The sequence below is a fragment of the Oncorhynchus tshawytscha genome, linkage group LG29 (assembly GCF_018296145.1).
Source record: "Oncorhynchus tshawytscha isolate Ot180627B linkage group LG29, Otsh_v2.0, whole genome shotgun sequence".
Classification (NCBI taxonomy): Eukaryota; Metazoa; Chordata; class Actinopteri; order Salmoniformes; family Salmonidae; genus Oncorhynchus; species Oncorhynchus tshawytscha.
Genome location: NC_056457.1, coordinates 14087344 through 14111320, shown reverse-complemented (window position 1 = coordinate 14111320; position 23977 = coordinate 14087344). Strand labels below are relative to the sequence as shown.

The 23977-nt window shown below is 41.4% G+C and overlaps 2 protein-coding genes across 2 annotated transcripts; one reads left to right on the top strand and one right to left on the bottom strand.

Annotated features, from left to right (window-relative positions):
- The first annotated feature begins 941 nt into the window (after positions 1-941).
- LOC112245383 (syndecan binding protein (syntenin)) lies at positions 942-5310 on the top strand. Its single transcript, XM_024413434.1, has 9 exons — positions 942-1140; positions 2024-2082; positions 2176-2272; positions 2489-2598; positions 2874-3035; positions 3220-3395; positions 3584-3755; positions 3933-4024; positions 4356-5310. The coding sequence occupies exons 1-9, from the start codon at positions 1059-1061 to the stop codon at positions 4408-4410; spliced, it is 1005 nt and encodes a 334-aa protein (XP_024269202.1). The 5' UTR covers positions 942-1058; the 3' UTR covers positions 4411-5310.
- A 73-nt stretch (positions 5311-5383) lies between these two features.
- nsmaf (neutral sphingomyelinase (N-SMase) activation associated factor) lies at positions 5384-22351 on the bottom strand. The gene is made up of 31 exons (XM_024392882.2): positions 22036-22351; positions 21094-21180; positions 20917-20995; positions 20623-20687; positions 20491-20527; positions 20300-20350; positions 20094-20165; positions 19935-19982; positions 19665-19717; positions 19362-19491; positions 19148-19219; positions 18752-18860; positions 18359-18535; positions 17997-18076; positions 16699-16789; positions 16470-16533; positions 12271-12322; positions 12031-12151; positions 11791-11922; positions 11636-11678; positions 11358-11524; positions 11019-11130; positions 10839-10897; positions 10644-10711; positions 10470-10537; positions 9740-9863; positions 9506-9589; positions 9229-9379; positions 8850-8952; positions 8427-8536; positions 5384-8264 (listed from the first exon to the last, which is right to left on the bottom strand). Exons 1-31 carry the CDS (start codon positions 22071-22073, stop codon positions 8170-8172), a joined length of 2742 nt encoding a protein of 913 aa, XP_024248650.1. The 5' UTR covers positions 22074-22351; the 3' UTR covers positions 5384-8169.
- Positions 22352-23977: the final 1626 nt, after the last annotated feature.

Genomic DNA, 23977 nt, shown 5'->3' with positions numbered 1-23977 from the left:
CTAGGTAAAATTAACATGGCAAAGTCAGATTGAATCATTAATTCAACAGAGGGGAAGTTGTATTACAGCTAGATTGTAATAGCCCACCAAATAGGCGACTTAATTACAGATGATTGATTATGGAAACTCACAGCACAAGAACGTTGTCCGTTATCCTGTTTCTGTTTTTTCAGGTCTGTGGAAAAAAAAAAGGAATTTAAAAAATAAATATATTAATTTCCACCTGCTGAGTTTAAGGATTCAGACTTATGGGTGTCATTCAGGCTTATAGGTTTGCATTGTGCTCTGCTTCAAGTGTTCAGCAAAAGTGACTCAGAAGTGGAATTTATTTTCGCAACATCTAGATTGTTGGGTATGTTGTCATGACAACAGTATTGTGATGCTCCAGAACCAGAATGATGATATTATGCTACTCCAGAGTTCTGGTCCTATCCTGTCTGTGCTGGCCTGCTCCCTATGTAAACTAGCATTTCATTCTCACATGTATGCCCCTACACCAAATATTCTTAGAAATAAATCTATAAAATAATGGGTTCTCCTCCATTTCTGTCTCCAATACACAAAACATAGAGATTAGGCTAATAGGCTATTTCTATGACACAAACTGCTTTCTCAGTTGACTAAAGACGAATCTCTGCTAGGCTACTACATATAATTGTTCAATCAATTAACAGTTAGATGAATGGCAAAGCAGTTAGATGAGGGACAGAAAATGAATAAAATACTGAAAAATGTAATGTTTTATTAAAACCTCTCTGATATATTAATTTAAAGAAAACACATGTTTTTATTTTCCACTATGTTCACTTATATAGATATCTAACACAGTAAAACGCCTTAAGGGACTATTCTTCTTGTGCTTTTAAGCTATTCAGCAGCCGTTCTAGGTAACTGATCTGGCTGTTACGTTACCTTGTCCTATAATAAATGGGCTGGACAAGGTCGCGCAAGACGCGCATAGCCGCCTAGCTGTCTCCACAACAAACGTACGGATATCAGAAACGGTTACACCTCAATGGAAAAAACAGCACAGTAGACTAGACCATTTGCGACCGTGCATGTATAACGGACAGTCAATATATCGCATAATAAAAACACATATAAGTAGGCTATTCTCTCGGTCTTCCTCGCGCTTGCCAGGTGAGTTTTGGCGTTTTCCTCCTGTCTTTTATATTTTCTCAAACATAACAATGTAGGCAATTTCTCAATTAAGCTACATATCTCCATCTATATTGCAAATAGCCACAATGATGCGCATACAATATAGTCTTTAAACTGATACTTTAGAAGAAAAACGCCAAATAACCGACATTAGTTATTTTTTGTCCGGCATATTAGGGTGGTAGTCTATTGTTAGCATAATATTGCGCGTGGTATTTATCAATGTTGGATACGGTTATATCTCTGCCTCCCGTTTCCTTCTCTTACATTTTGGCTACAGTGTTTAGTTCACGCTTTTTATTCGTATCAAATATGAGTAGCCTATTATATTCGCAGGTCATATCTGAGGAGTTGGCTAATTCGTCCCTCTGGTTTAGGTTCACTGCGTCTAATGCTCCCTTGTATAAAAATAGCTGGAAGCATCTCAATGGGGTTCGCGTCATAATGCGGTTTTTCGATGAATTTTTATACTACGCTTATGCTTTGATGTCTCATGAATAAATCCCTTACGGGGAATGAGAACATAGCCTAACTCATGTACAGTTTGATAAACATCAATTAAAATAGACAGGAGCTTGTTTTCATGTGATCGATTTGGTACTGCCCTGGATTACTGAAATAACAATATTGGGTTTAGGCCTATCCGCATTTAATCAACATTTGATAGGACTGCCAGCTAGATAGACCAAGACGACCTTTGATGCACATTTTTCAGACATAAATTAGGTAGTTGTTGATGTATTAGACATTACCAGTTAGGCCTACAGATGCTGAAAGCCTGTAATTACACCGAGGAATAAGGGAAACCTATTAGAATAGCTATGAGTCTTTGCTGTCAATCTTTTGCAACTTTTCTCTTTAGAAACCACCATGTCGCTGTATCCATCATTGGAGGACATGAAGGTAGATCAATTTATACAGGTAAGAGTCCTACATTTGTTTCAACACTTCAGAAACACCTAATGCATTATTATTGAGCACATGTATAACTAATTGGCCTCATTATTTTACCAGGCTCGAAGTAGTACTTACTCTGCCAGTCCAAGCAAGACACCTGCTCTACTTGCTGTACAGGATGCTCCAAATCCAAATCCTGTGGAGGAAGAAATGGGTAACCAATTCCTCCCATAAGTCTTTCATTATCAATAATGCAGTCTGGATATGTTGTAATGTCTTCACGTGCTGACTCTACTAACCTTTTGATATCATGTCTCACAAATGATGGTAGAATTGTATCCACTTTTAGAGCAAATGGGAAATAATTATTGATCGTAGCTTGCCTTTGTTTCTCATTTTACTGTATCTGTTGGTGTTGGTTGCCTTGCAGGACTCTACCCCAAACTGTACCCTGAGCTCTCAGAGTTCATGGGGCTGAACCTCAGTGAGGATGCACTTCGCCAGGCGCTGTCCATGGTACCAGCAGACGACTACTCTGGGGTAATCACACTCTGGGTCTATAATTTGATATAAAATGGTGGCAGTTATTGTCAGGGTTGATTTTGTTGAATTTCAGTCCACGGTCCTGAAATAAAATACAATTGACACCAACCCTGTTTCCTATTACTTTCCTATCATGTCTCTGTTTAATCTAAAACTGCAGAAATTAACCATAAAGTAACGTTAATTGTCATCTACTCCATGGGATGCTGATGAATGTTCTCACCTCTGTGGCTCTTTGAGAGTGATATGTTAGCTCTGTGTGGTTTCTGCAGGCAGTGGCTCCCAGGACGTCCGCTCTGAGCTACATGAGCGCTCCGATCACAGGGAATGACTGTGGCATCCGCAGGGCTGAGATACGGCAAGGCATCAGGGAGGTCATCCTCTGCAAGGACAGCGACGGCAAGATCGGACTGCGCCTCAAATCTGTGGACAATGTAAGACACTGGCACTATTCAATGACATGTCAAGTAATATAAAATGATCCAGTTGGAAGTATGAACAAAATAGTAGGCTACCCTAGGTTTTCCCTTTAGCAAGCCTGACTATAGCGCCACTTTTGTACTCAAAATGTCTCCCTTGGATACAGTTCTGTTGCTGAGTATCAGTGTTGCTTGGCAGGGTGTGTTTGTTCAGCTGGTACAGGCGAACACTGCCGCGGCATTGGGCGGCCTGCGCTTTGGAGATCAGGTGCTGCAGATAAACGGGGAGAACTGCGCTGGGTGGAGCACGGACAAGGCCCACAAGGTGCTGAAGAACGCCAGCGCCGAGAGGATAGCCTTTGTGGTACGGGACAGGTGAGCTCCCACCAGCCATTCATAATTCAACTGAGGATCCAGTTACATCACTGAATTATTGACTTGACTTGGTCCATCATGCTTCTGGATGAGGATACTGTGTGCCAAAACACTCTAGCTGCAACAGATATCATTATAGTACTATGGTGTGTATTATAGTGTTTGCAACTGTACATTTCCTCTGACAGACCATTTGAGCGCACCATCACCCTGCACAAAGACATCAACGGCCAATTGGGTTTCATCTTTAAGAAGGGGAAGATCACCTTTATCGTGAAGGACAGTTCTGCTGCCCGCAATGGCCTCCTGACTGATCACCACATTTGTGAAGTCAATGGGCAGAATGTCATTGGACTTAAGGTAAACAAGCTGTCCTGATTGGTTGCACTCAAAAACAAGCAATGTTTTCACAATAATTTTTTTCTTTGATCATTTTGCTGTATTCATCAGAAAATGTGTATTTTTGTCAATTTGCTGTTCTGTTCTTTGTGCCAGCAATTGCTCACTTTTCCCCTCTGCTTTTGTTCCTGGGTTCAGGATCCCCAGATTACAGACATCTTGAACTCCGCTGGTGGAGTGATAACTGTCACAGTGACACCCACCATCATCTTTGAGCACATGACGAAAAAGTGAGTACGATGTATCGAGGGATCTGTTGAAACGGACGCAAAAACCATTAACCACTAATCGCCCCAGAAATCTAAAATTAACAGAATATTGATTGGTTTTCAACAGTAATACTGTGAAACCACATAAGGGGTGAAAATGCCTATGGGAATATGCTAATATAAGTCTGTCTTTGTAGGACACTAGTCTCGCGATCCCAGAACTCTCCTTTTCGTTCTGGAGAAACCGCGATTGGCATCTCGAGGCTAGTAGGACACGGTCACGCCCACAGGACAGTCTGGGAGGAACAATCATTGATATACTGTCCATCTGTTTCTCTCTACGTTTCTCCAGGATGTCTTCCAGCATTGTGAAGAGCCTAATGGATCACTCTATCCCGGAGGTGTGAGGCCGGCAGTCATGTGATGGGAAATGAAGAGGAATACCAATAACGTTATGATGAGAAATGATGATTCTGCTGAGTTGTGCTCATAACCCCATGTCTCAACGCTGCATCCTGCGTTCGTGAAACAGACCAGTCACATGTGCATCTTTATGCCATTACTTCAATCAAAACCCATAACCATGTTTCTGCGATTAAAAAAGTCAAGTGTGTAAAATCATCTCTGTACAGTATGTTTGTTTCAAGCTCTAAAATAAGTCCATATGGATTCAGATGTTGATTCCTGCAGCGCTAGAGGAGTTAGGGTTTTGAATTACCCCACAAATTCAGGTTAACAGATTTGATTTTATAGGGTCCTGAGCAATAGACCCCAGTCTTGCCCAATGGCCTAAAGCTCCATTGTAGCCAGTCTTTGGATTGAATGATACCTTGAGCTCATCAATTAACAAATCTCATACCCTCCTTTTTTGTCAGTGGAAATGACTTTCCTCTTTTATGACTTTGTAGTCTTGCAGTCAAGTGACACAATCTATCTTCTTCTGTACTTTGAAATACCCATATTTTTTGCCCTCTTCTATTGTATACGTTTGAAATGTTTCACATGTATGCCTTCTAGTACATGTTGTAAGCTTTAAGAACAAACTATTTACCTGAGAAAGTGAAAATGCTTGGATGTTTGAAGGTATCCTAACATAATAATATTCAAAACCAGCCCACAATAATATGTATATACTATAATTTAGTTTAATCTCAACTGTATGTCATTTTTATCAATCCATTCCTGCATATATTGGTGGGTTAAAATGCCCTGCATGATCATCAATGTCATTTTCGCACAAAATACACAATTGTGTTTTACTATTGACAGCTTTCCAGTGTTAATTAAATAAAGCCATACAAACTTTCCTCTTCGTTTCATGTCTTCTGCTATGTGTACAGTGAAACCTAACATTACCACAAAATGACACCAAGAAAAAAATACTCTTATATTCACAGATGTGCAATATTTTATTGAGCAGGATCTGTACAGTACACAAAAGCTGAGAGGACATACTGCAGCAACATAACACTGTTAGCCCTGAGGCATGAAAGATAGTAGACATCCCGATTTACAGCATAGTTTGTCTCAGCAACCTCACTCAAATACATTCACTTACGTCACTAGGAGGGCACTGCTTCGTTTTTAGCTACTTCCCATTAGGCCAAATGCTGCTGGCAGCTTTTACTTACAGTGCTAGTAGTGGTACTAGATTCTGAGTACATTTTGTTACATATTACTTACAACTGTTACACCTGTCTAAGGATTACAAGGACTCGCAAATAAACTGATCACAGTGGAGACAACTGTGCAATCGAAAGTAATAGGAAAGGGGAGGTTAAACTACATCTAAATTGGAGGTTTCCCCCTCACAAATACGATGTATATAAAAAAAGTCTAAATGTGTAATTTTACACAAATGGAAAACATGTATCATAGTACTTAAAACTATGTTCCAATACTGCAATTACATTCTACAGTACTTGGCTATGTAACTACCTTGTTAATACAGGTTTAAGCTCCACATAATGTAAATAAAATCTAAAGTAATAAAACAAGATGGGTCATCTCTATTAAAATGGATGTACAGGGTGGTATATGGTTAGTTACACAGTGCATTGGCAGTCTATGCCATAGCACAATGTTTCAGTAACACACATATTTATCTTGCTATAACAAGGTTGACAAACTTGAAAGAAATGCGCTCTTTGCATGGGTGAGAGTTCCTGAGTCTACTCAGTCACAGTAAAGCAGTTCCCCAAATACAGTTGGGCCAAAGCGCTTATAAACATTATTTTGAATTATGCCTCAGTGTAAGTTCAACAGTTAGGTGCATTAATATATTCCGTTTTTATTTATTTTTAATTTGAAATCTACAATAACTCTTGGACATTTCCCATGCATTAGCAATGAATTACTGCTGCTCTCAAATGAAAATTGTGGGTGAAAATAAATCGAATGAATATATCTTTATGTAGCATGTGTGCATTTAATAATACTATGAATGGAGTGGATTTATATAGAGCTTTTCCAGCTGCTCAAAGTGTGTTACATTGTACATTTATTTATTGTCATGATAATCTCTACTGCAGGTATTTCTGAAACACTGCTTGCTATACAGTTTGTTTTGTGCCAGAGGTTTATTCCGACCATTATGCGGTCAATTACATCATGATTAAATGGTCAGTCACTAAGGCACTATGACAACTGAATGAACGCTTAAACAATAGACAGACAAGCAAAACATGCTGTACAGTAAGTCTGGCAAAAGCATTGAAGTGCAAAATTAGCAAGGGAATGCTGCAAGAGGGCACGTGCAGAATCTAATCATCGCTATACCACCCTCACTAGGTTCAAATTGACATTTCTATTGGCTAACATGGTTGAGGATGGCCAATATGTTACGCTAACATGATTGAGGATGGCCAATATGTTGCGCTAACATGGTTGAGGATGGCCAATATGTTGCGCTAACATGGTTGAGGATGGCCAATATGTTGCGCTAACATGGTTGAGGATGGCCAATATGTTGTGCTAACATGGTTGAGGATGGCCAATATGTTGTGCTAACATGGTTGAGGATGGCCAATATGTTGCGCTAACATGGTTGAGGATGGCCAATATGTTGCGCTAACATGGTTGAGGATGGCCAATATGTTGCGCCAACATGGTTGAGGATGGCCAATATGTTGCGCCAACATGGTTGAGGATGACCAATATGTTACGCTAACATGGTTGAGGATGGCCAATATGTTACGCTAACATGGTTGAGGATGGCCAATATGTTACACTAACATGGTTGAGGATGGCCAAGTTGTTACGCCAACATGGTTGAGGATGGCCAAGTTGTTACGCTAACATGGTTGAGGATGGCCAATATGTTACGCTAACATGGTTGAGGATGGCCAAGTTGTTACGCTAACATGGTTGAGGGTGGCCAAGTTGTTACGCTAACATGATTGAGGGTGGCCCAGTTGTTACGCTAACATGGTTGAGGATGGCCAAGTTGTTACGCTAACATGGTTGAGGATGGCCAAGTTATTACGCTAACATGGTTGAGGGTGGCCAAGTTGTTACGCTAACATGGTTGAGGGTGGCCAAGTTGTTACGCTAACATGGTTGAGGATGGCCAAGTTATAACGCTAACATGGTTGAGGGTGGTCAATATGTTACGCTAACATGGTTGAGGGTGGCCAATATGTTACGCTAACATGGTTGAGGGTGGCCAAGTTGTTACACTAACATGGCTGAGGGTGGCCAAGTTGTTACGCTAACATGGTTGAGGGTGGCCAAGTTGTTACGCTAACATGGTTGAGGGTGGCCAAGTTGTTACGCTAACATGGTTGAGGATGGCCAAGTTGTTACGCTAACATGGTTGAGGATGGCCAAGTTATTACGCTAACATGGTTGAGGGTGGCCAAGTTGTTACGCTAACATGGTTGAGGATGGCCAAGTTATTACGCTAACATGGTTGAGGGTGGCCAAGTTGTTATTGTTGTCCCTGCTAACTGGACCAGTATATTTGTAAAGTCATATGTGCAATGATAATGCGTTACCATCTCTGGGTGAGCCAGCCAGCAGGCCAGCCAGCCTATGTAGTTACCTTGACCGACGATGATAGTCTCTTTGGTTGGAGCCAGACAGTATAAAAGATGTCTCATTGTGAGTGTCCCCCTTGGACTTCACCTCTGTACATACATGTACAGAGGGACTATCTAGCACCGTGGTCAACAGTCAAGTTTCCAGAAGATGATCTGCTTGTCTTCGCCACCTGTGATCACCGTGCTACACTGCTCGTTCATCCACATCGCTGTGACTGCACCTGGTCAGGGCCGAAGAAAAATGAAAGATTAAGAGCAATTTATTCTGCACATGTATACACGAGGGACCGTTTGAATGATACCAGATTTAATTGAAGTGTACTGGTATTCATTTATGCTGTTTCATTTGTGTTTTGGCATTTTAGTGATGATGTTTGGTGTACCTGAATGTCCAGGGATCCTGGTGGTCACTTTGTTGCTTAGCAGGTCCAGGACCTGGAGGTGTCCGGACTGACCGCCCGACAGGACCGTGTTCCCGTCCCAGCAGAAACACCTGTCCCCAGGGACATGGTAACAGTCAGGCAAGAGTCATTATATTTATGCAGATGTACATTATGAGCCAGAGATGAATGAGGATACAGGTATAGTAACCTGTTCTATTCTGGCCCCTCGCCTCTGTTCACAAATCCAGGGTTGGATAGGTGTAAGAAATACAGCAGAAGCTCCACTCAGCTAATTAGAGGGATTCAAGAGGCTATCACCATTTTGCTTTACCCGGTAAGTTCCTTCCAGATCTTTCTGAGCAGGGACTAAAGGAAGTTGCCATGGACTGAAATGGAAGTGGAACAGCGTGGGTGTGGCCTTACCGCTGCTCCTCATCAGCTTGCACAGACGAGATCATCATGCCCGTCTGGACGTCGATTACCTTCAGACACGAGTCCTCTCCTACACTCAAGATGTGTCTGCTGTCTGTGAAAATAAATAAATGCCTTTGATAAGCTGGCTCAGTCATGCTTGGTGTATATTATGCAGAGATAGCGAAGGTGTAGTGAAAGGGAGTAATTATAAACCCCATTGACAATGACCAGCAGACCTCATCATTAATTGTATTACTCTAGTACAGTTATTCCTGTGGGTGGCGGCCTCAATGATAAGGGTTAAACTACCAGTAAACGTGTTTTAAATGCTCCCATGTATAGTCCATACTGGGACTGAGGGACGTATTAGTTAATATTACATACGTACCAGGACTAAAGGCCACATCGTGGATCTTTCCTGAATGGCAGTGGACTTGATGGAGTTGTACTGAGCTACTGGTATCCCAAATGGTGACGGTTCCATCCTTAGTCCCCGACACCAACAAAGTACCTGCTGGGTTTAGGTTAATAGTGTTCACCTGGACATGGAGAAAACATAGGTTAGGGTAAGGCTGTTGGACAGAAAGACTCAAACAGATCGCAAACAGTAAAGTCATTTCTGAGAGACACGTTAGCATCATGTGAGGTGATAGGCAGGCCCTTACCCCCGCTTCGTGTTCAAACTCTGCCAGCAACTGGAATTGGCATCTCTTATTATTCGCAATATCGGCAGAGTCACATTGCCAAACCTTCAATAGAAATATTAACATTCATACAGGCCTATTATATTGTCAAACAGCTGAATTAGAAATGAATTAAGCAATACAAAGATCATTTGGAAAAAGGCTGTCCTTTTACACCCATGGTGTTCATCATCAAGATCATAATGTGTCCCTAACCTTGACTGTCGAGTCCCAGGACGCAGTGTAAAGCTGGTTGTCCTTCCAGCACATCTTACTGATGGCATCATCATGGCCCATCAACGTGTCCTGACGCCTGCCAAATGGTATCGAGTAGAAATACCTGGGGAGGAAGAACACTGGGTATGAATGGATGTGATGAAATAGGCCATGCTGTGCTGACCGGAATAGGCCATGCTGTGCTGACCGGAATAGGCCATGCTGTGCTGACCGGAATAGGCCATGCTGTGCTGACCGGAATAGGCCATGCTGTGCTGACCGGAATAGGCCATGCTGTGCTGACCGGAATAGGCCATGCTGTGCTGACCGGAATAGGCCATTTGTGCTGACCGGAATAGGCCATTTTGTGCTGACCGGAATAGGCCATTTTGTGCTGACCGGAATAGGCCATTTTGTGCTGACCGGAATAGGCCATTTTGTGCTGACCGGAATAGGCCATTTTGTGCTGACCGGAATAGGCCATTTTGTGCTGACCGGAATAGGCCATTTTGTGCTGACCGGAATAGGCCATTTTGTGATGACTGGAATAGGCCATGTTGTGATGACCGGAATAGGCCATGTTGTGATGACTGGAATAGGCCATGTTGTGATGACTGGAATAGGCCATGTTGTGATGACTGGAATAGGCCATGTTGTGATGACTGGAATAGGCCATGTTGTGATGAATAATGTTAAGGTAATGGTCAAGTGATGAACTGAAAATGCTCACACATTATTGTCCCACGAGGAGCAGACTACGGCCTTATCCTCTGGTAGCATCAAGCACGATGATAACGCCTGCAGGGGAAACAAATGCAGAATACAAATTCATACATTCATCTCATAATAATGGAAATGGTTTCACAGTAAAGGGGGCGAGAGGGGATAACATTCTGCTCAGTACCATGTTGGAGAAGGACATGCTTCTCTGCAATCCATTAGACTCTCTGGAGAACATCTTCAGTGTCGAGTCTGGAGGAGACAAGTACTTTTAGTCCTTATCAGACTTCAATAGCAAATGATACTCAGCAATATTTCAATTCACCATATGCTAAAACATAAACAAAGTCTACATTACAAGCTGATAGGTTTTCCAGACCTTGTGATGTTGTGAAGACAGACGACGCGGTCCGAGTCACTGCGATGCCCGTCACAGCCCTGTGTTTTTGCAAGAAGTGTATTCAGTCAGAGGTGATCAAGTTGAAAAGTCACTGTCCAATAACAGGGTGAACATATTTTAGGGGCGGCGAGAAAAATGACAGTTTAAATTCTCACTCACTCTTTATGGATTTTGTGGGTGGACATCAATTTGAGTTTAGCTATGTTGTTCCAAGCCAGTCTCCTAGTCTCTTCGGTTAGGTCTTCAAAGGAGGAGTCCTCACTGGTGGATGCTAAAAAAGAAGAACAGGTTAAATAACACTACACCTCCAAACTTCAACAACTGGCATTTGCGATTATATCGCAAAAGCAAAAATGTTGAGTCTGACTGGGAAAAAGATCCAACAAACCGACATTTTGCAATGTCAGTATTTGATTGACTGTCTGTCTGTGAATACAAGTGAGTGAGTTTGTTCCCTGTGTTTGTCTGTCGGTCAGTGTGTGGGGGTGAGGCTGTTACCTGGAGAAAGCTCGTTGAGGGGTGTGTTTACACTGGGTGTTCGCGATATGCTCTGGAATCTGGGTGTTATCCTCTGTGGGTGTGGGGTGGTGAACAGTTGCGTCGGGGTTTGCCCAAACTCCAGGATCTGAATCAACATGGCAATCTTCTCATTGGGGTCCTCTATACTGTTCAGAGGGAGAGAACAGAGAAGGAAACAGTATTTCATCAATTATTTAATCAGTTTCCTGGATATGTCTGAAATATGGAGAGGTGGATAACACTAATGGTTTCATTACCTATCACAGTCGATGCCACCCTCATATGTCAACGGATGGAACACTAAAACCAGGGAAATCAACATCATTACATCACACCCATATTAATTAAAAACAAGGTTTCATCATCAGGCAAATGGATACTCAGTCTCTGATAAGATCTAGGGGTCTTGTACCATTGTGGGCTGCCACGGCTTCACTTCCTTTTTGCTTGAAGCCAAACACCAGGTCGATCCACTCGTGCAGGTGTTCTGACACGTACTGACTCTCCAGCGCTTTCTGACTCTTCTGAAGAAAATCACTGGCATCTACACCATACATACAGGAGAATAATGAACATAAACAACACACACAACCAAAATAATATCACTAAAAATATAACACCCGAAAAATGGTTTCCCTGTTGTAGTTGTTACCTGCAGCCCATGGCGGAAGAACTACATCCTGAACCGAGCTTCCACCTTGCCTCTTCCCCAAATCCAGACTAAGGCAGTTTAGCAGAAAGCTGGGGTCATTCCCATAGAAGTCTGGGATTAACTGAAAGAGATGGTTGACGAGGAAACAGCCACATGTTACAGAAATAATGTGCAAAGGGAGATTTGGTATTATACAATTCTGATCATTATAAAACATTTTCCACTCAAGGTACTTTTTACCTCTTTGAAGTCAGTTGCACCATCTAAGCAATTTTTCCACGTTTCTCCAATGCTGCAAACACATTAATAAACCCATTTTTGAACAATATGGCATGGTTGATTCAGTCAAATATTGTAAACCTAATTGGCTAACACTTTACATTAAAGCTGCAATATGCAACTTTTCGTGTGACCAGACCAAATTCACTCAGAAGAGTGTGTATAGATCTGTCATTCTCATTGAAAGCAAGTCTAAAAAATGATAGTTCTATACACACTATTTCTATGCTTCCCATTCTTAAGTTTCTTTTTTGAGTCTTCTACGTTTGGATTTGTACACCAGCTTCAAACCGCTGAAAATAAAACATTTTTGGTTATGGAAAAGATATTTCACAGCAGTTTAGATGGTACAATGATTCTCTGCCCTATACTTGCTTGTTTTGTCACATAAACTGAAATGATGCAAACTATTAGAATTTTAGCAACCAGGAAATGGCGCAGCAATTTCTGCATAGTGCATCTTTAAATTGCCCCTACTACTATGTAACTACACAGCAACAACTGTAGTAACATAGTAGTTGCACAATTGGAACAAGAAATGTGTAACATCTACTTGCTGAAGGTTATTCCACATGTGCCACTACCAATGAATCCACATGTAATACAAAGGTTGATAAATAGGTTGGTGAAGGTCCTAGACTATGTTAGTACGTTTTACTAACTAATTAGTACATTTTACTAATAGTTATTGCTTTGAGTCTGGAATATGAATCTTTGTCAAATCCATAAGAGTCTAAGCCCTGTCTAAGCCAGGGGAGGGAAGTGCTACTAAGCTATATGGAATCGTTTTAAGAAGGTCATACCAAGCATCCTTTTGCAATTTGATTTAAAAAAAAATGTAAGACCCGTTGAAGTATCCCAATAATATATACAAAAAATATTTGATTTAAAAATTGATTTGGCCTTGCGACACCGCATGACCAAATGTATGTGGACAGCTGCTCATCGAACAGCTCATTCCAAAATCATGGGCATTTATATGGAGTTGGGTCCCCCCTTTACTGCGATAACAGTCTCCACTCTTCTGGGAAGGCTTTCCAGTAGATGTTGGAACATTGCTGCGGGGAGCATTAGTGAGGTCGGGCACTGATGTTGGGCGATTAGACCTGGCTCACAGTCAGCGTTCCAATTCATCCCAAAGGTGTTCGATGGAGTTGAGGTCAGGGCTCTATGCAGGCCAGTCAAGTTCTTTCACACCGATCTCGACAAACCATTTCTGTATGGACCTCGCGTTGCACTTTTTTGTCATGCTGAAACAGGAAAGGGCCTTGCCCAAACTGTTGCCACCAAATTGGAACCACAGAATCGACTAGAATGCCATTCTATGATGTAGCGTTAAGATTCCCTTCACCAGAACCATGAGAAATAGCCCCAGACCATTATTCCTCCTCCACACTTCACAGTTGGCACTATGCATTGGGGCAGGTAGCGTTCTCCTGGCATCCGCCAAACACAGATTTGTCCGTCAGTTTGCCAGATGGTGAAGCGTGATTCATCACTCCAGAAAACACATTACCACTGCTCCAGAGTCCAATGCCGGCGAGCTTTTCACAACTCCAGCAGATGCTTTGCGTTGTGCATGGTGATCTTAGGCCATGGAAACCCATTTTCTGAGCGATATAAGAAAGATCAGGAAACATTAGTTCTGTTTTTACATGTATTTTACACCTTATTTTTGGCACTAAATATTCTCCAAACACAGTGCATTTGGAAAGTATTCAGACACCTGGACCTTGTCCGCATTTTGTTACGTTACAGCCTTAAACTAATATGTATGAAATTAGGCCTCCCGAGTGGCGCAGCGGTCTAAGGCACTGCATCGTATATATAAATATATATAAATATATATTTTATTAAATTGAGTAAAAAACTATCTACACAACAAAAATAAAAATCACAGACCCTTTACTCAGAACTTTGTGGAAGCACATTTGGCAGAGATTACAGCCTTGAGTCTTCTTGGGTATGACGCTACAAGCTTGGCACACCTGTATTTGGGCAGTTTCTCCCATTCTTCTCTGCAGATCCTCTCAAGCTCTGTCAGGTTGGATGGGGAGTGTTGCGGCACAGCTATTATCAGGTGTCTCCAGCGATGTTAGATCAGGTTTAAGTCCAGGCTCTGGCTGGGCCACTCAAGGACATTCAGAGACTTGTCCCGAAGCCACTCTGCATTGTCTTGGCTGTGTGCTTAGGGTCGTTTTCCTGTTGGAGGGTGAACCTTCGCCCCAGTCTGAGGTCCTGAGCGCTCTGGAGCAGATTTTTATTCAAGGATCTCTCTGTACTTTTCACTGTTCATCTTTCCCTCAATTCTGACTAGTCTCCTAGTCCCTACCGCCGAAAAACATCTCCATACATGATGCTACCACCACCTTGCAATCACCACACTTCCCTGTAGGGATGGTGCCAGGTTCCCTCCAGACGTGGCGCTTGGCATTCAGGCCAAAGAGTTCAATCCTGATTTAGTCAGACCAGAGAATCTTGCTTCTTGTGGTCTGAGAGTCCTTTAGGTACCTTTTGGCAAACTCCAAGTGGGCTGTCATGTGCCTTTCATTGAGGAGTGGCTTCCGCCTGTCCACTCTACCATAAAGGCCTGATTGGTGTTGTCCTACTGGAAGTTTCTCGGTCACCTCCCTGACCAAGTTCCTTCGCCCCCAATAGCTCAGTTTGGTCAGGCGGCCAACTCTAGGAAGAGTCTTGGTGGTTCCAAACTTCTTCCATTTAAGAATGATGGAGGCCACTGTGTTCTCGGAGACCTTCAATGCTGCAGAAATGTTTTGGTACCCTTCGCCAGATCTGTGCCTCGACACAATCCTGTCTCGGAGCTCTACGGACAATTCCTTTGACCTCATGGCTTGGTTTTTGCTCTGACATGCACTGTCAACTGTAGGACCTTATATAGACAGATGTGTGCCTTTCCAAATCATGTCCAATCAATTGAATTTACCACAGGTAGCTCCAATAAACTTAAAGAAACATCGGAAAGGATGATCAATGGAAACAGGAAGCACCGGAGCTCAATTTCGAGTCTCATAGCAAAGGGTCTGAATAAATATGTAAATGAGGTATTTCTGTTGTTTCTAAAATTCCCAAAAACTTTTTTCACTTTGTCATTATGGGGTATTGTGTGTAGATTGATGAGGGAAAACATTTTTTAAATCAATTTTAGAATAAGGCTGTAACGTAACAAAATGTGGAAAAGGGGAAGGGGTCTGAATACTTTCCGAATGCACTGTATACTTACATTCATTTTTTGAACTAGTACCAGGGGAACTTCAGACGAGTCTTGTGATGCCTGTGGCGTCCTAGAGCAAAACAGTCTCACCTTTCCATAGAGGGGCCATATTAGTGTGTCGCCCAAACTCTTCGGATGCTACAGGCAGATCGGCTTTACCGACTTCAGACGAGTCCCAAGACGTTTTCGTAGAGCAAGTCTCATCTTTCAAGAGTAGGCCAAACCTTCAATTTTGTGAGAAGACCGATTTTAGAGATGTCTCATGATCTGACAAACACCGCTCTAGCTCTGTCACCGCAGATGCGGAGGTGCAACATCGGCGGATGTGATGGATGGAGATGCATCCAAAGCAAAAAAAACATCTCTAGCTTAAAATGAAAGAATTCTATTTTTTTATTATGCTAATTTGATGTTTGCGGGGGAGCTGACATTGATTCTAAGGGGTCCTGGGTAAGTACATTGTAAATAGACGTACAGTATATCCTTGTAACAACATTGTAATTACAGAGTTGGTTGTTAAAGATTGTTACAATGTTACTAAAAGGGTTACACATCATTTCCACCTGTCTCCTAATTTATCCTGGTTAGGTTATTGTCTGCAAAGTTTGTTTCACTTATAACTACATAGTACTCTGAACAGAAATAAGCACAACATGCAATCATTTCAAAGATCTTATTGAGTTACAGCTCATATAGGGAAATCAGTCAACTGTCATTAATTAATTAGGTCCTACCATATGGATTTCACATGACTGGGAATACAGATATGCATCTTTTGGTCACAGATACCTTACAGCAAATGGGCCATTACATTGCTTTTATATTTTTCTCTAATAGTTATGTAATAGGTGATTTTTCCTTCTTTAAATGAATAACCAAAACTGGTGACATTAACTTTCTTGGGCAGAACTAGAAGCAAGCTACTAACCTATTGAACATGCGGTCTGCATTGTCATAGCGGCCATTTTGAAGACACAGCATGTGTTCTGGGGCTGCAAGGGAGAAAAAAATAAATAGTATGTCACGAAAGCCTTCTCAGAGAGTACATTAAATAATGTAAAAGCTTCCGTTTGCAATAACCACACACACAGCGGCAATGTTTGTACAGTCAAAATGTGGTACTATATGTCAAACAATATAAGAAGGCGTTGACATACCAACTCTGACTAAGTAGAAAAGCACATAGCCTGGAGAGGAGTAATGACTGCCATACATGAAACGAGGATCAGGCATGTCTCTGTACCGGGACTGTAAGGAAGCGAGAGATGCACCCTAGTTAGAACATTTTATCGTGCTTTTAGTCGGGATGCAAATTTCAGTCAATTTTACTGCCGACTAACCAACCTTTATTCAAAAACGGTAACATTTCTTTTCCAACCAGTAAAATGATGTGAACAACAGAAAATACTATGCATGCATGCAAGGAACTGACATTTTTCATTAAGAGCTCAATGAAAACATGCAACAATAGCAAGCTTTATGTCTTACAGTCAAAAGGATATAGCAGCAACTGCTGTAATAATGCAGCTAATTAAACGTCATTTTCAAACATTTGCCAAAATGCAATTTGGGGGAAGAAAACTGTTCTAAACTGCACACCTAATGTCAGAGATTCCATATGTGACAGAGAGAAAAATATCTATTAAAAACATAGAATGAGGGGGAATCTACAAGGAACAACTAGGATGGGGGTTGTTAATATGACTAGGATTGTGCCTTTGGCTTTTGGACAACGAAAGAAAGTTGATATAAAAAAAACAATAGAACAGGAGAGAAATGCTGGTTAATGGCACGAGGAAGTCTTTATAAAATAATTACCTCCACGTTTCTATGGATGGATTTTGGCTAGGCTACTTTGAAGCAAGTTTAGACATGCCTCATTATTTGAAGTAGAGTAAAACGTTCAGGTTTCCCCCCAAAAATTCTGCCTCACATTGTAAAGTTGTAGGTGACGTGCTGATCGCTTGCCTATCGTTGACTACAGCTTACGCAATCGAATAGCGACTGGGATGCACGCTTTAATTAGCTATTTTTTTTAAATCGTTGCCATCACAACAGTTTAGCACCCGATTACATTTAGAATTGTAATTTGTTGCGCAATGACTGGGCTTACAAAAGCAGGCTTCACTCCAGTACCAACTTTTTGAGTAACTACTCTCGAGCTGTCGGACAGGTGGTAGGCCATTCCGCTCCTCAAACTAGGCTCTGTATGCTGTGGGCCTGTGATAAATAAGATACATAACGACTAATGAAAATACACACTTGCCAATTTCATTCCACAAAAGTATGCAAATTAACCTCTAGACCGATAAGACCGGCTAACCGATTAACATCCTTAGGTTTTTACAAATATCTATTATTTAATCCTATTTTCTAAACTGCGGCACATCAGTCCTGACTCAAAGGGGGAAATAATGCAAGGGGTCATTGAGCCTGGGACAAAGGGTAGTCTCACCAACAATCTCTCTAGTCTCTCTTTATTCAGCGCTCCCACAGGCTTGCTCAGGTCACGGAAAGTTGCGGGGTTCATCATATCTGAGACAGAATCAAAAGGATCCATTACAAAACAATGACCTAATAACTACGGAACCACATGTTGGTGTTCCTACAGTAATTACAGTGCTACTACACAGGTATAGAGCAATTTCAAATGAATAGGAAAGATGGACAACGTCCAAGTATGCTAATATACAACACTGGCTCAAAAATATTTCAGCCCGAAGCTACAGCGCTACGTGATCCCAATGTACTCCAGTCCGTCAAATTTCTGTCTGTCAAAAAGGTGTTACCCAAAACTAGACCTTGCGCCCCACTCACCAAGCTCTGTGCTGTTGTAGTCAGCGATGATCCAGGGGAAAACGGGGTACTGAGACAGATCGTTCCCGCTGCGGTCAGCCAGGTTGTTGAGGTGCAGAAGGTACTGGTAGTTACTGAGGTGACCGCGCTGCCACTGCAGCATGTAACTCTCCGCTGTGTGTTCCACCATGTGGTTCTCTGCGAGGGGGAGAGAAACAAACTCAGGAGTCTGGTATGTTTACGGGAATGCAATCCAAATAGCACCTTATTCCCTATAGCGCAGTGCTTTTGACCAGGGCCCATAGAGGTATTTATGGTCTCACCGGGATCAACTCAGAGAGAAAGAGCTGAAGCGAGGTCTTCCTGCAAAATGTGTTTCTATGTTTGCTCCGTAACTTGCTGTGTGTTACTGACCCAGAAACGTGGCGATGTAGTAGTAGAGGTCATTTCTGTCGCTGGTCTTGTAAAACTTCAGATAGATGTCCGAGCAGAAGTCGTTTTCGGTACAGAACACCTCCAGCCCCTGATCAAGACAGAGCGAGTCAGTTAGTTTGGGAGGGAGAGTAAAACACATTATAGTTGGGGACAGAGCAGCCTCAGGCGTGTCTACATTTATGGAACTAAACTTGGTCGGGGTATGAAAAAGTGGCATATTCTGACTAGTTAGATCAACATGATGCAAATATTTCAGATGAATGACTTGAAACACATACAACCACTACTCTTCAGGTCACTAGATAATAACCAGAATGAGAAATTAATTGGTTTCTATGTTGCTCGGTTGAAAAACTTCCTGAGCATCGCACTCACCAATGGCCTGAGTCCATGCCTTCTCTTATAGATTTGTTTCACTCGATGGAGCTCGATTCGGACTACCTGTTCCTGAAACGAACATTGCGGCAGAGGAGACAGAAACCAGATTGTATCTTCACAAAATCCCAACAAGGAAGGCATTTTCCATCTTAGAGAAATCGCAATTAATAATAGCAAACTGGCATAACATGTGTACGTATGGATAACTCACAGGATAGCCATTGAGTGGTTGGAAGTAGAGGCTTTGGTCAGTTATACACACGTGACCAGGGTTTGTAACCAATGGAGTCACCATCTCCGCCTCACATTCCATGTGTGGAATTTCTGAAACATTCTGAAAGCTGAGAACCCCAAAATATTGTATTATATGCATTTTAAACTAACAAAACATACATTGTGATATATATTGTAGCTAGCTGGAGAGGAATTAGACACTCGGTGCATTATGTAAGTGCTTCAGTATCACATCAAGGTTGTGACTAAGAGCTTATTCTCATATTATTTAAGTACATACCTGTTCTTGTCAAATGAAGTTCTTGCCAATCTGGATTGTAAATTAGCAGCAATCTAGAAGCACAAAAAAATAAACAGCTTACATGACCTGTATACAACAACGCTGTGGTAAACAGGGAAGCTAAATGGGTTTGAAACTACTTATTCAACCGTTCAATCCAGTTCGATTTACTGTATGTAGACAAACATTATTCTCAGCACGATAAAACCCATCTGTTTTCACAATGTTTTGGTACTTCTACTGTTGCAGTTTTGTACAGTTATGACTTACCATTGCAGTCTGGTCTCCAAGCTTGTCCAGACAAGAGGCCCTATGCAGCTGGAGAAGTGGATGAAAACAATAAATGAGAACAAGCAAAAGCTGCATTTACAACATGGAAGGCAAGCACTTTTACGGTTGTAATAATCCGGCTATGGTACTGTTGCATACCTGAAGTAATGTTTGGACAACATCCTCCGTTTTACTGGAAACTTCCAGATGGAAGAGAAAGGTACTGTCTCCCTATTAGAAATGGTTTGAAAAGTCATACAATGTGCAAAAGTATCCATTTTCCTACAGCTGCTGATTCTAAATCATGTCATGTTTATAATCGGACAACCTGCATCACAATTCTAATTGACATTTCATGTACTCACCCTTTCAACTCTGTAAGGTGCAACGACATTGTTCTCTTTGATGAGGTAAACCTGAAGTTAAAATGTGCATTAGATTAGTTGGACTAAACCTATTTACACAGAATAATGTCAGCAACATTCTATGACAAAATGTTGGTAAATGTTCCTTCATTAAAATGTAAATTAAAATGTAAATTAAAAATGAAACACACCTGTTTGCATAAAATGGTGAGGCCAGCTGGTTTGCTCCTATAAAATAAAACATTGAAATCAATGAAGTTGTCATCTTATTGGTTTATGCATGTGCATAAACCCAGTTTAATTGCAAATTAAATTAGACTTACTCATTGAAAGGATTCTGGTCCTTTTCTTCAACCGCTTCAATCTTTTTGCAATCTCTGAGAGGAATCTGGTGGAGGTTAAAATCAGTATGAATAACAAACCTATGTACACTATTTATAAAGCAACGATCTGGTCTAGGATCAGATCCTTCTATCCAATCATTATGATTTTAAAGGCAAAACTGATCCGAGATCAATGCTCCTGTTCTAAACATTTTGTAAATACGGGCTCTTGAGCTCCATTTGAGTAAATCCTCCTTGGCAAGTGGTGCTGTACTACAATGCACAAAAACATACCTTTAAAATGGGCTCCACATGGTCCTCAGGTTCAAATATGATGGATTTGGAGCATACTTTGAGTGACCCTCTGATCTTTCTGCAAGGAGTAAAGAGTATCAGTGCTGCTATCCACCATGACTTAGATAGGGGATAGAAATGGGGTGGATCTGTCAGTCAGTCAATTTCAGACATTACCTTTTTTTGGCTGAACTGGTTGTCACATGATACACTGTGTGCTGTTCAAAGTAATACTCTTCCAGGTCCAGCAACAGGAGAGAAAACCTAGGGGAAAGACACCAAAAAAACAATGGCGGTGAAGAGCTCCTTCAATTCAGACATTTTTGCTGCATTTTCACACAGAACTACCACATGTTTGAGGTCATGACTCAAAAGAATGACCTAGAATAACCTAAACTACATTTTTCCCATCTAATGACTAAGTCGCATAATAACATTAAGTTCCAATTGATTTGCCATTTGGACAATGCCACTGGCTATAAGGGATGGTATGGTGCTGGACAAATGTAAACCACTCTCAAATGCATAGATGGGGCTATGGATTCAAGGACTGACAGTCCATCCAGTTTAAAATAACAGTTTTAAACATATTTTGAATCCGATTGGTTAGTTTTCAGAGCAAAAATATTTATAATGGAATAGGCCTATAGTACACAACCTAATTTGAGTTCATGGCGGGGGAAGATAGCTGTACTAAGGTCATGAAGAATGTATCAGTTATATTCTTAAAGAATCAGTAGGTAAACAATGAATGCAACAAATCTAGCGTAATTATCACAGACTGTACATTAAACGTAATTCTAATGTCTTGGAAAAATGTATACATCGTTAACATCTCGTCTACTCTAGTAGACGTGTAACAATGTATCAATTCCCTTCACCGCCAGACAGTCAAAACAAACAGCATCTACGGTCAAATCACAAGATAGACTGGCCTACAAACACGGAAATCCCAGGATCTCAATTGCATTTCCTTGCCCGAAGTCAGACCTCTGTGCTCGGTCAGGCTTGTCAGCACGCGCCCTGGCAATTTCCAAGTGGACGACGACAACATTAGATTGCAATAATCTCTTCCAACACAACCCCATAGGAAGCCTATAATGTTTTCGAACTACGAACCTTTCTTTCGATCGTTCTTTCCTCTTTATAAAAGCCATCACTGCACACCAACCATAGCATATGTGAGATGTTGTTGTAGCTAAATGCCGCGTTCAACACAACTGGGAACTCGGAAATCTCTGACTTCCGAATTCAAAACAACTTGGACCTCGAAAAAAACGAGCTCAGACTGGGAAAAAATCCATTTGAAAGGTCATCCAACTCGGAATTCCAACGTGGGAACTGGAGAGCACAGACCTTCCGACCTGAAGATCACTGACGTCATCATTTGAATTATTTCCGAGTTCCCAATTGCTTTGAACGCGGCAAAAACACGGAACCTTACTGCGACAGAAATGACGAAGCAAGCTTTCAATTCGATACCAGGAGCCAGATAGGTGGAGTTGGTCCGAAATTGAAAAACGTTGTATTTGAAACGCAATAGAGCTCGCCTGCGTGTAGTCCTAAAACCCGGAAATTAGTTTGATCTATAGTTCATTCAGCCATCCCTATGGGATAAACTAATGTGGAAAGAATAGGGATTTAAGGTAAACCGCAGAAAATAAGGTCTGAGGTTAACAGGTTTAGGAAATCTTATACGTTTTGTTATATGAGATAATAGCAGTCAGTTAACATGAACTTGATGAAATATGAAGCCTTTTTTTAATAACATACATTCCTCAAAAATCACAAAAAGTGATGTTAGCTGATCATCTCATATTAAAAAAACGTGTAAAATCTACTAAGCCTGGGTTTACCACATACTTTATTTTCAGCGTTTATTCAAAAACCCTACAAAAACGCCATTAATTTTCTTCATAGACTTTGTCAAACGAACCATCTAAATGGGCATGGTTGATATACACTAAGTTTACATATACTTAGTTTGGAGTCATTAAAACTCGTTTTTCAACCACTCCACAAATTTCTTGTTAACAAACTATAGTTTTGGCAAGTCGGTTAGGACATCTACTTTGTGCATGACACAACTCATTTTTCCAACAATTGTTTACAGACACATTATTTCACTGTATCACAATTCCAGTGGGTCAGAAGTTTACATGCAATAAGTTGACTGTGCCTTTAAACAGCTTGGAAAATTCCAGAAAATGATGTCATGGCTTTAGAAGCTATTGATAGGCTAATGGACATCATTTGAGTCAATTGGGGGTGTACCTGTGGATGTATTTCAAGGTCTACCTTCAAACTCAGTCCCTCTTTGCTTGGCATCATGGGAAAATCAAAAGAAATCAGCCAAGACCTCAGAATAAAATTTGTAGACCTCCACAAGTCTGGTTCATCCTTGGGAGCAATTTCCAAACGCCTGAAGGTACCACGTTCATCTATACAAACAAAATGATGCAAGTATAAACACCATGGGATCACGCAACCATCATACCGCTCAGGAAGGAGATGCAATCTGTCTCCTAGAGATGAACGTATTTTGGTGCAAAAAGTGCAAATCAATCCCAGAACAACAGCAAAGGACCTTGTGAAGATGCTGGAGGAAACAGGCACAAAGTAACTATGTCCACAGTAAAACGAGTCCTATATCGACATAACCTGAAAGGCTGCTCAGCAAGGGAGAAGCCACTGCTCCAAAACCGCCATAAAAAAGCCAGACTACGGTTTGCAACTGCGGACAAAGATCGTACTTTTTGGAGAAATGTCCTCTTGTCTGATGAAACAAAAATAGAACTGTTTGGCCATAATGACCATCGTTATGTTTGGAGGAAAAAGGGGGAGGCTTGCGAGCCGAAGAACACCATCCCAGCTGTGAAGCACGGGGGTGGCAGCATCATGTTGTGGGTGCTTTGCTGCAGGAGGGACTGGTGCACTTCACAAAGTAGATGGCTTCATGAGGAGGGAAAATGATGTGGATATATTGAAACAACATCTCAAGACATCAGTCAGAAAGTTAAAGCTTGGTCACAAATGGGTCTTCCAAATGGACAATGACCCC

Excerpts from the sequence above, each read along its gene's own strand:
- LOC112245383 (XM_024413434.1), top strand. The coding sequence starts at position 1,059 with ATGTATAACGGACAGTCAATATATCGCATAATAAAAACACATATAAGT. Across the intron at positions 2,083-2,175 it reads AGGTAGATCAATTTATACAG|GCTCGAAGTAGTACTTACTC; the intron begins GTAAGAGTCCTA and ends TTATTTTACCAG. Across the intron at positions 3,396-3,583 it reads GCCTTTGTGGTACGGGACAG|ACCATTTGAGCGCACCATCA; the intron begins GTGAGCTCCCAC and ends TTCCTCTGACAG.
- nsmaf (XM_024392882.2), bottom strand. The coding sequence starts at position 22,073 with ATGGCTTTTATAAAGAGGAAAGAACGATCGAAAGAAAG. Across the intron at positions 16,534-16,698 it reads TTTCTACTTAGTCAGAGTTG|CCCCAGAACACATGCTGTGT; the intron begins GTATGTCAACGC and ends TCTCCCTTGCAG. Across the intron at positions 12,152-12,270 it reads GTGCAACTGACTTCAAAGAG|TTAATCCCAGACTTCTATGG; the intron begins GTAAAAAGTACC and ends CATCTCTTTCAG.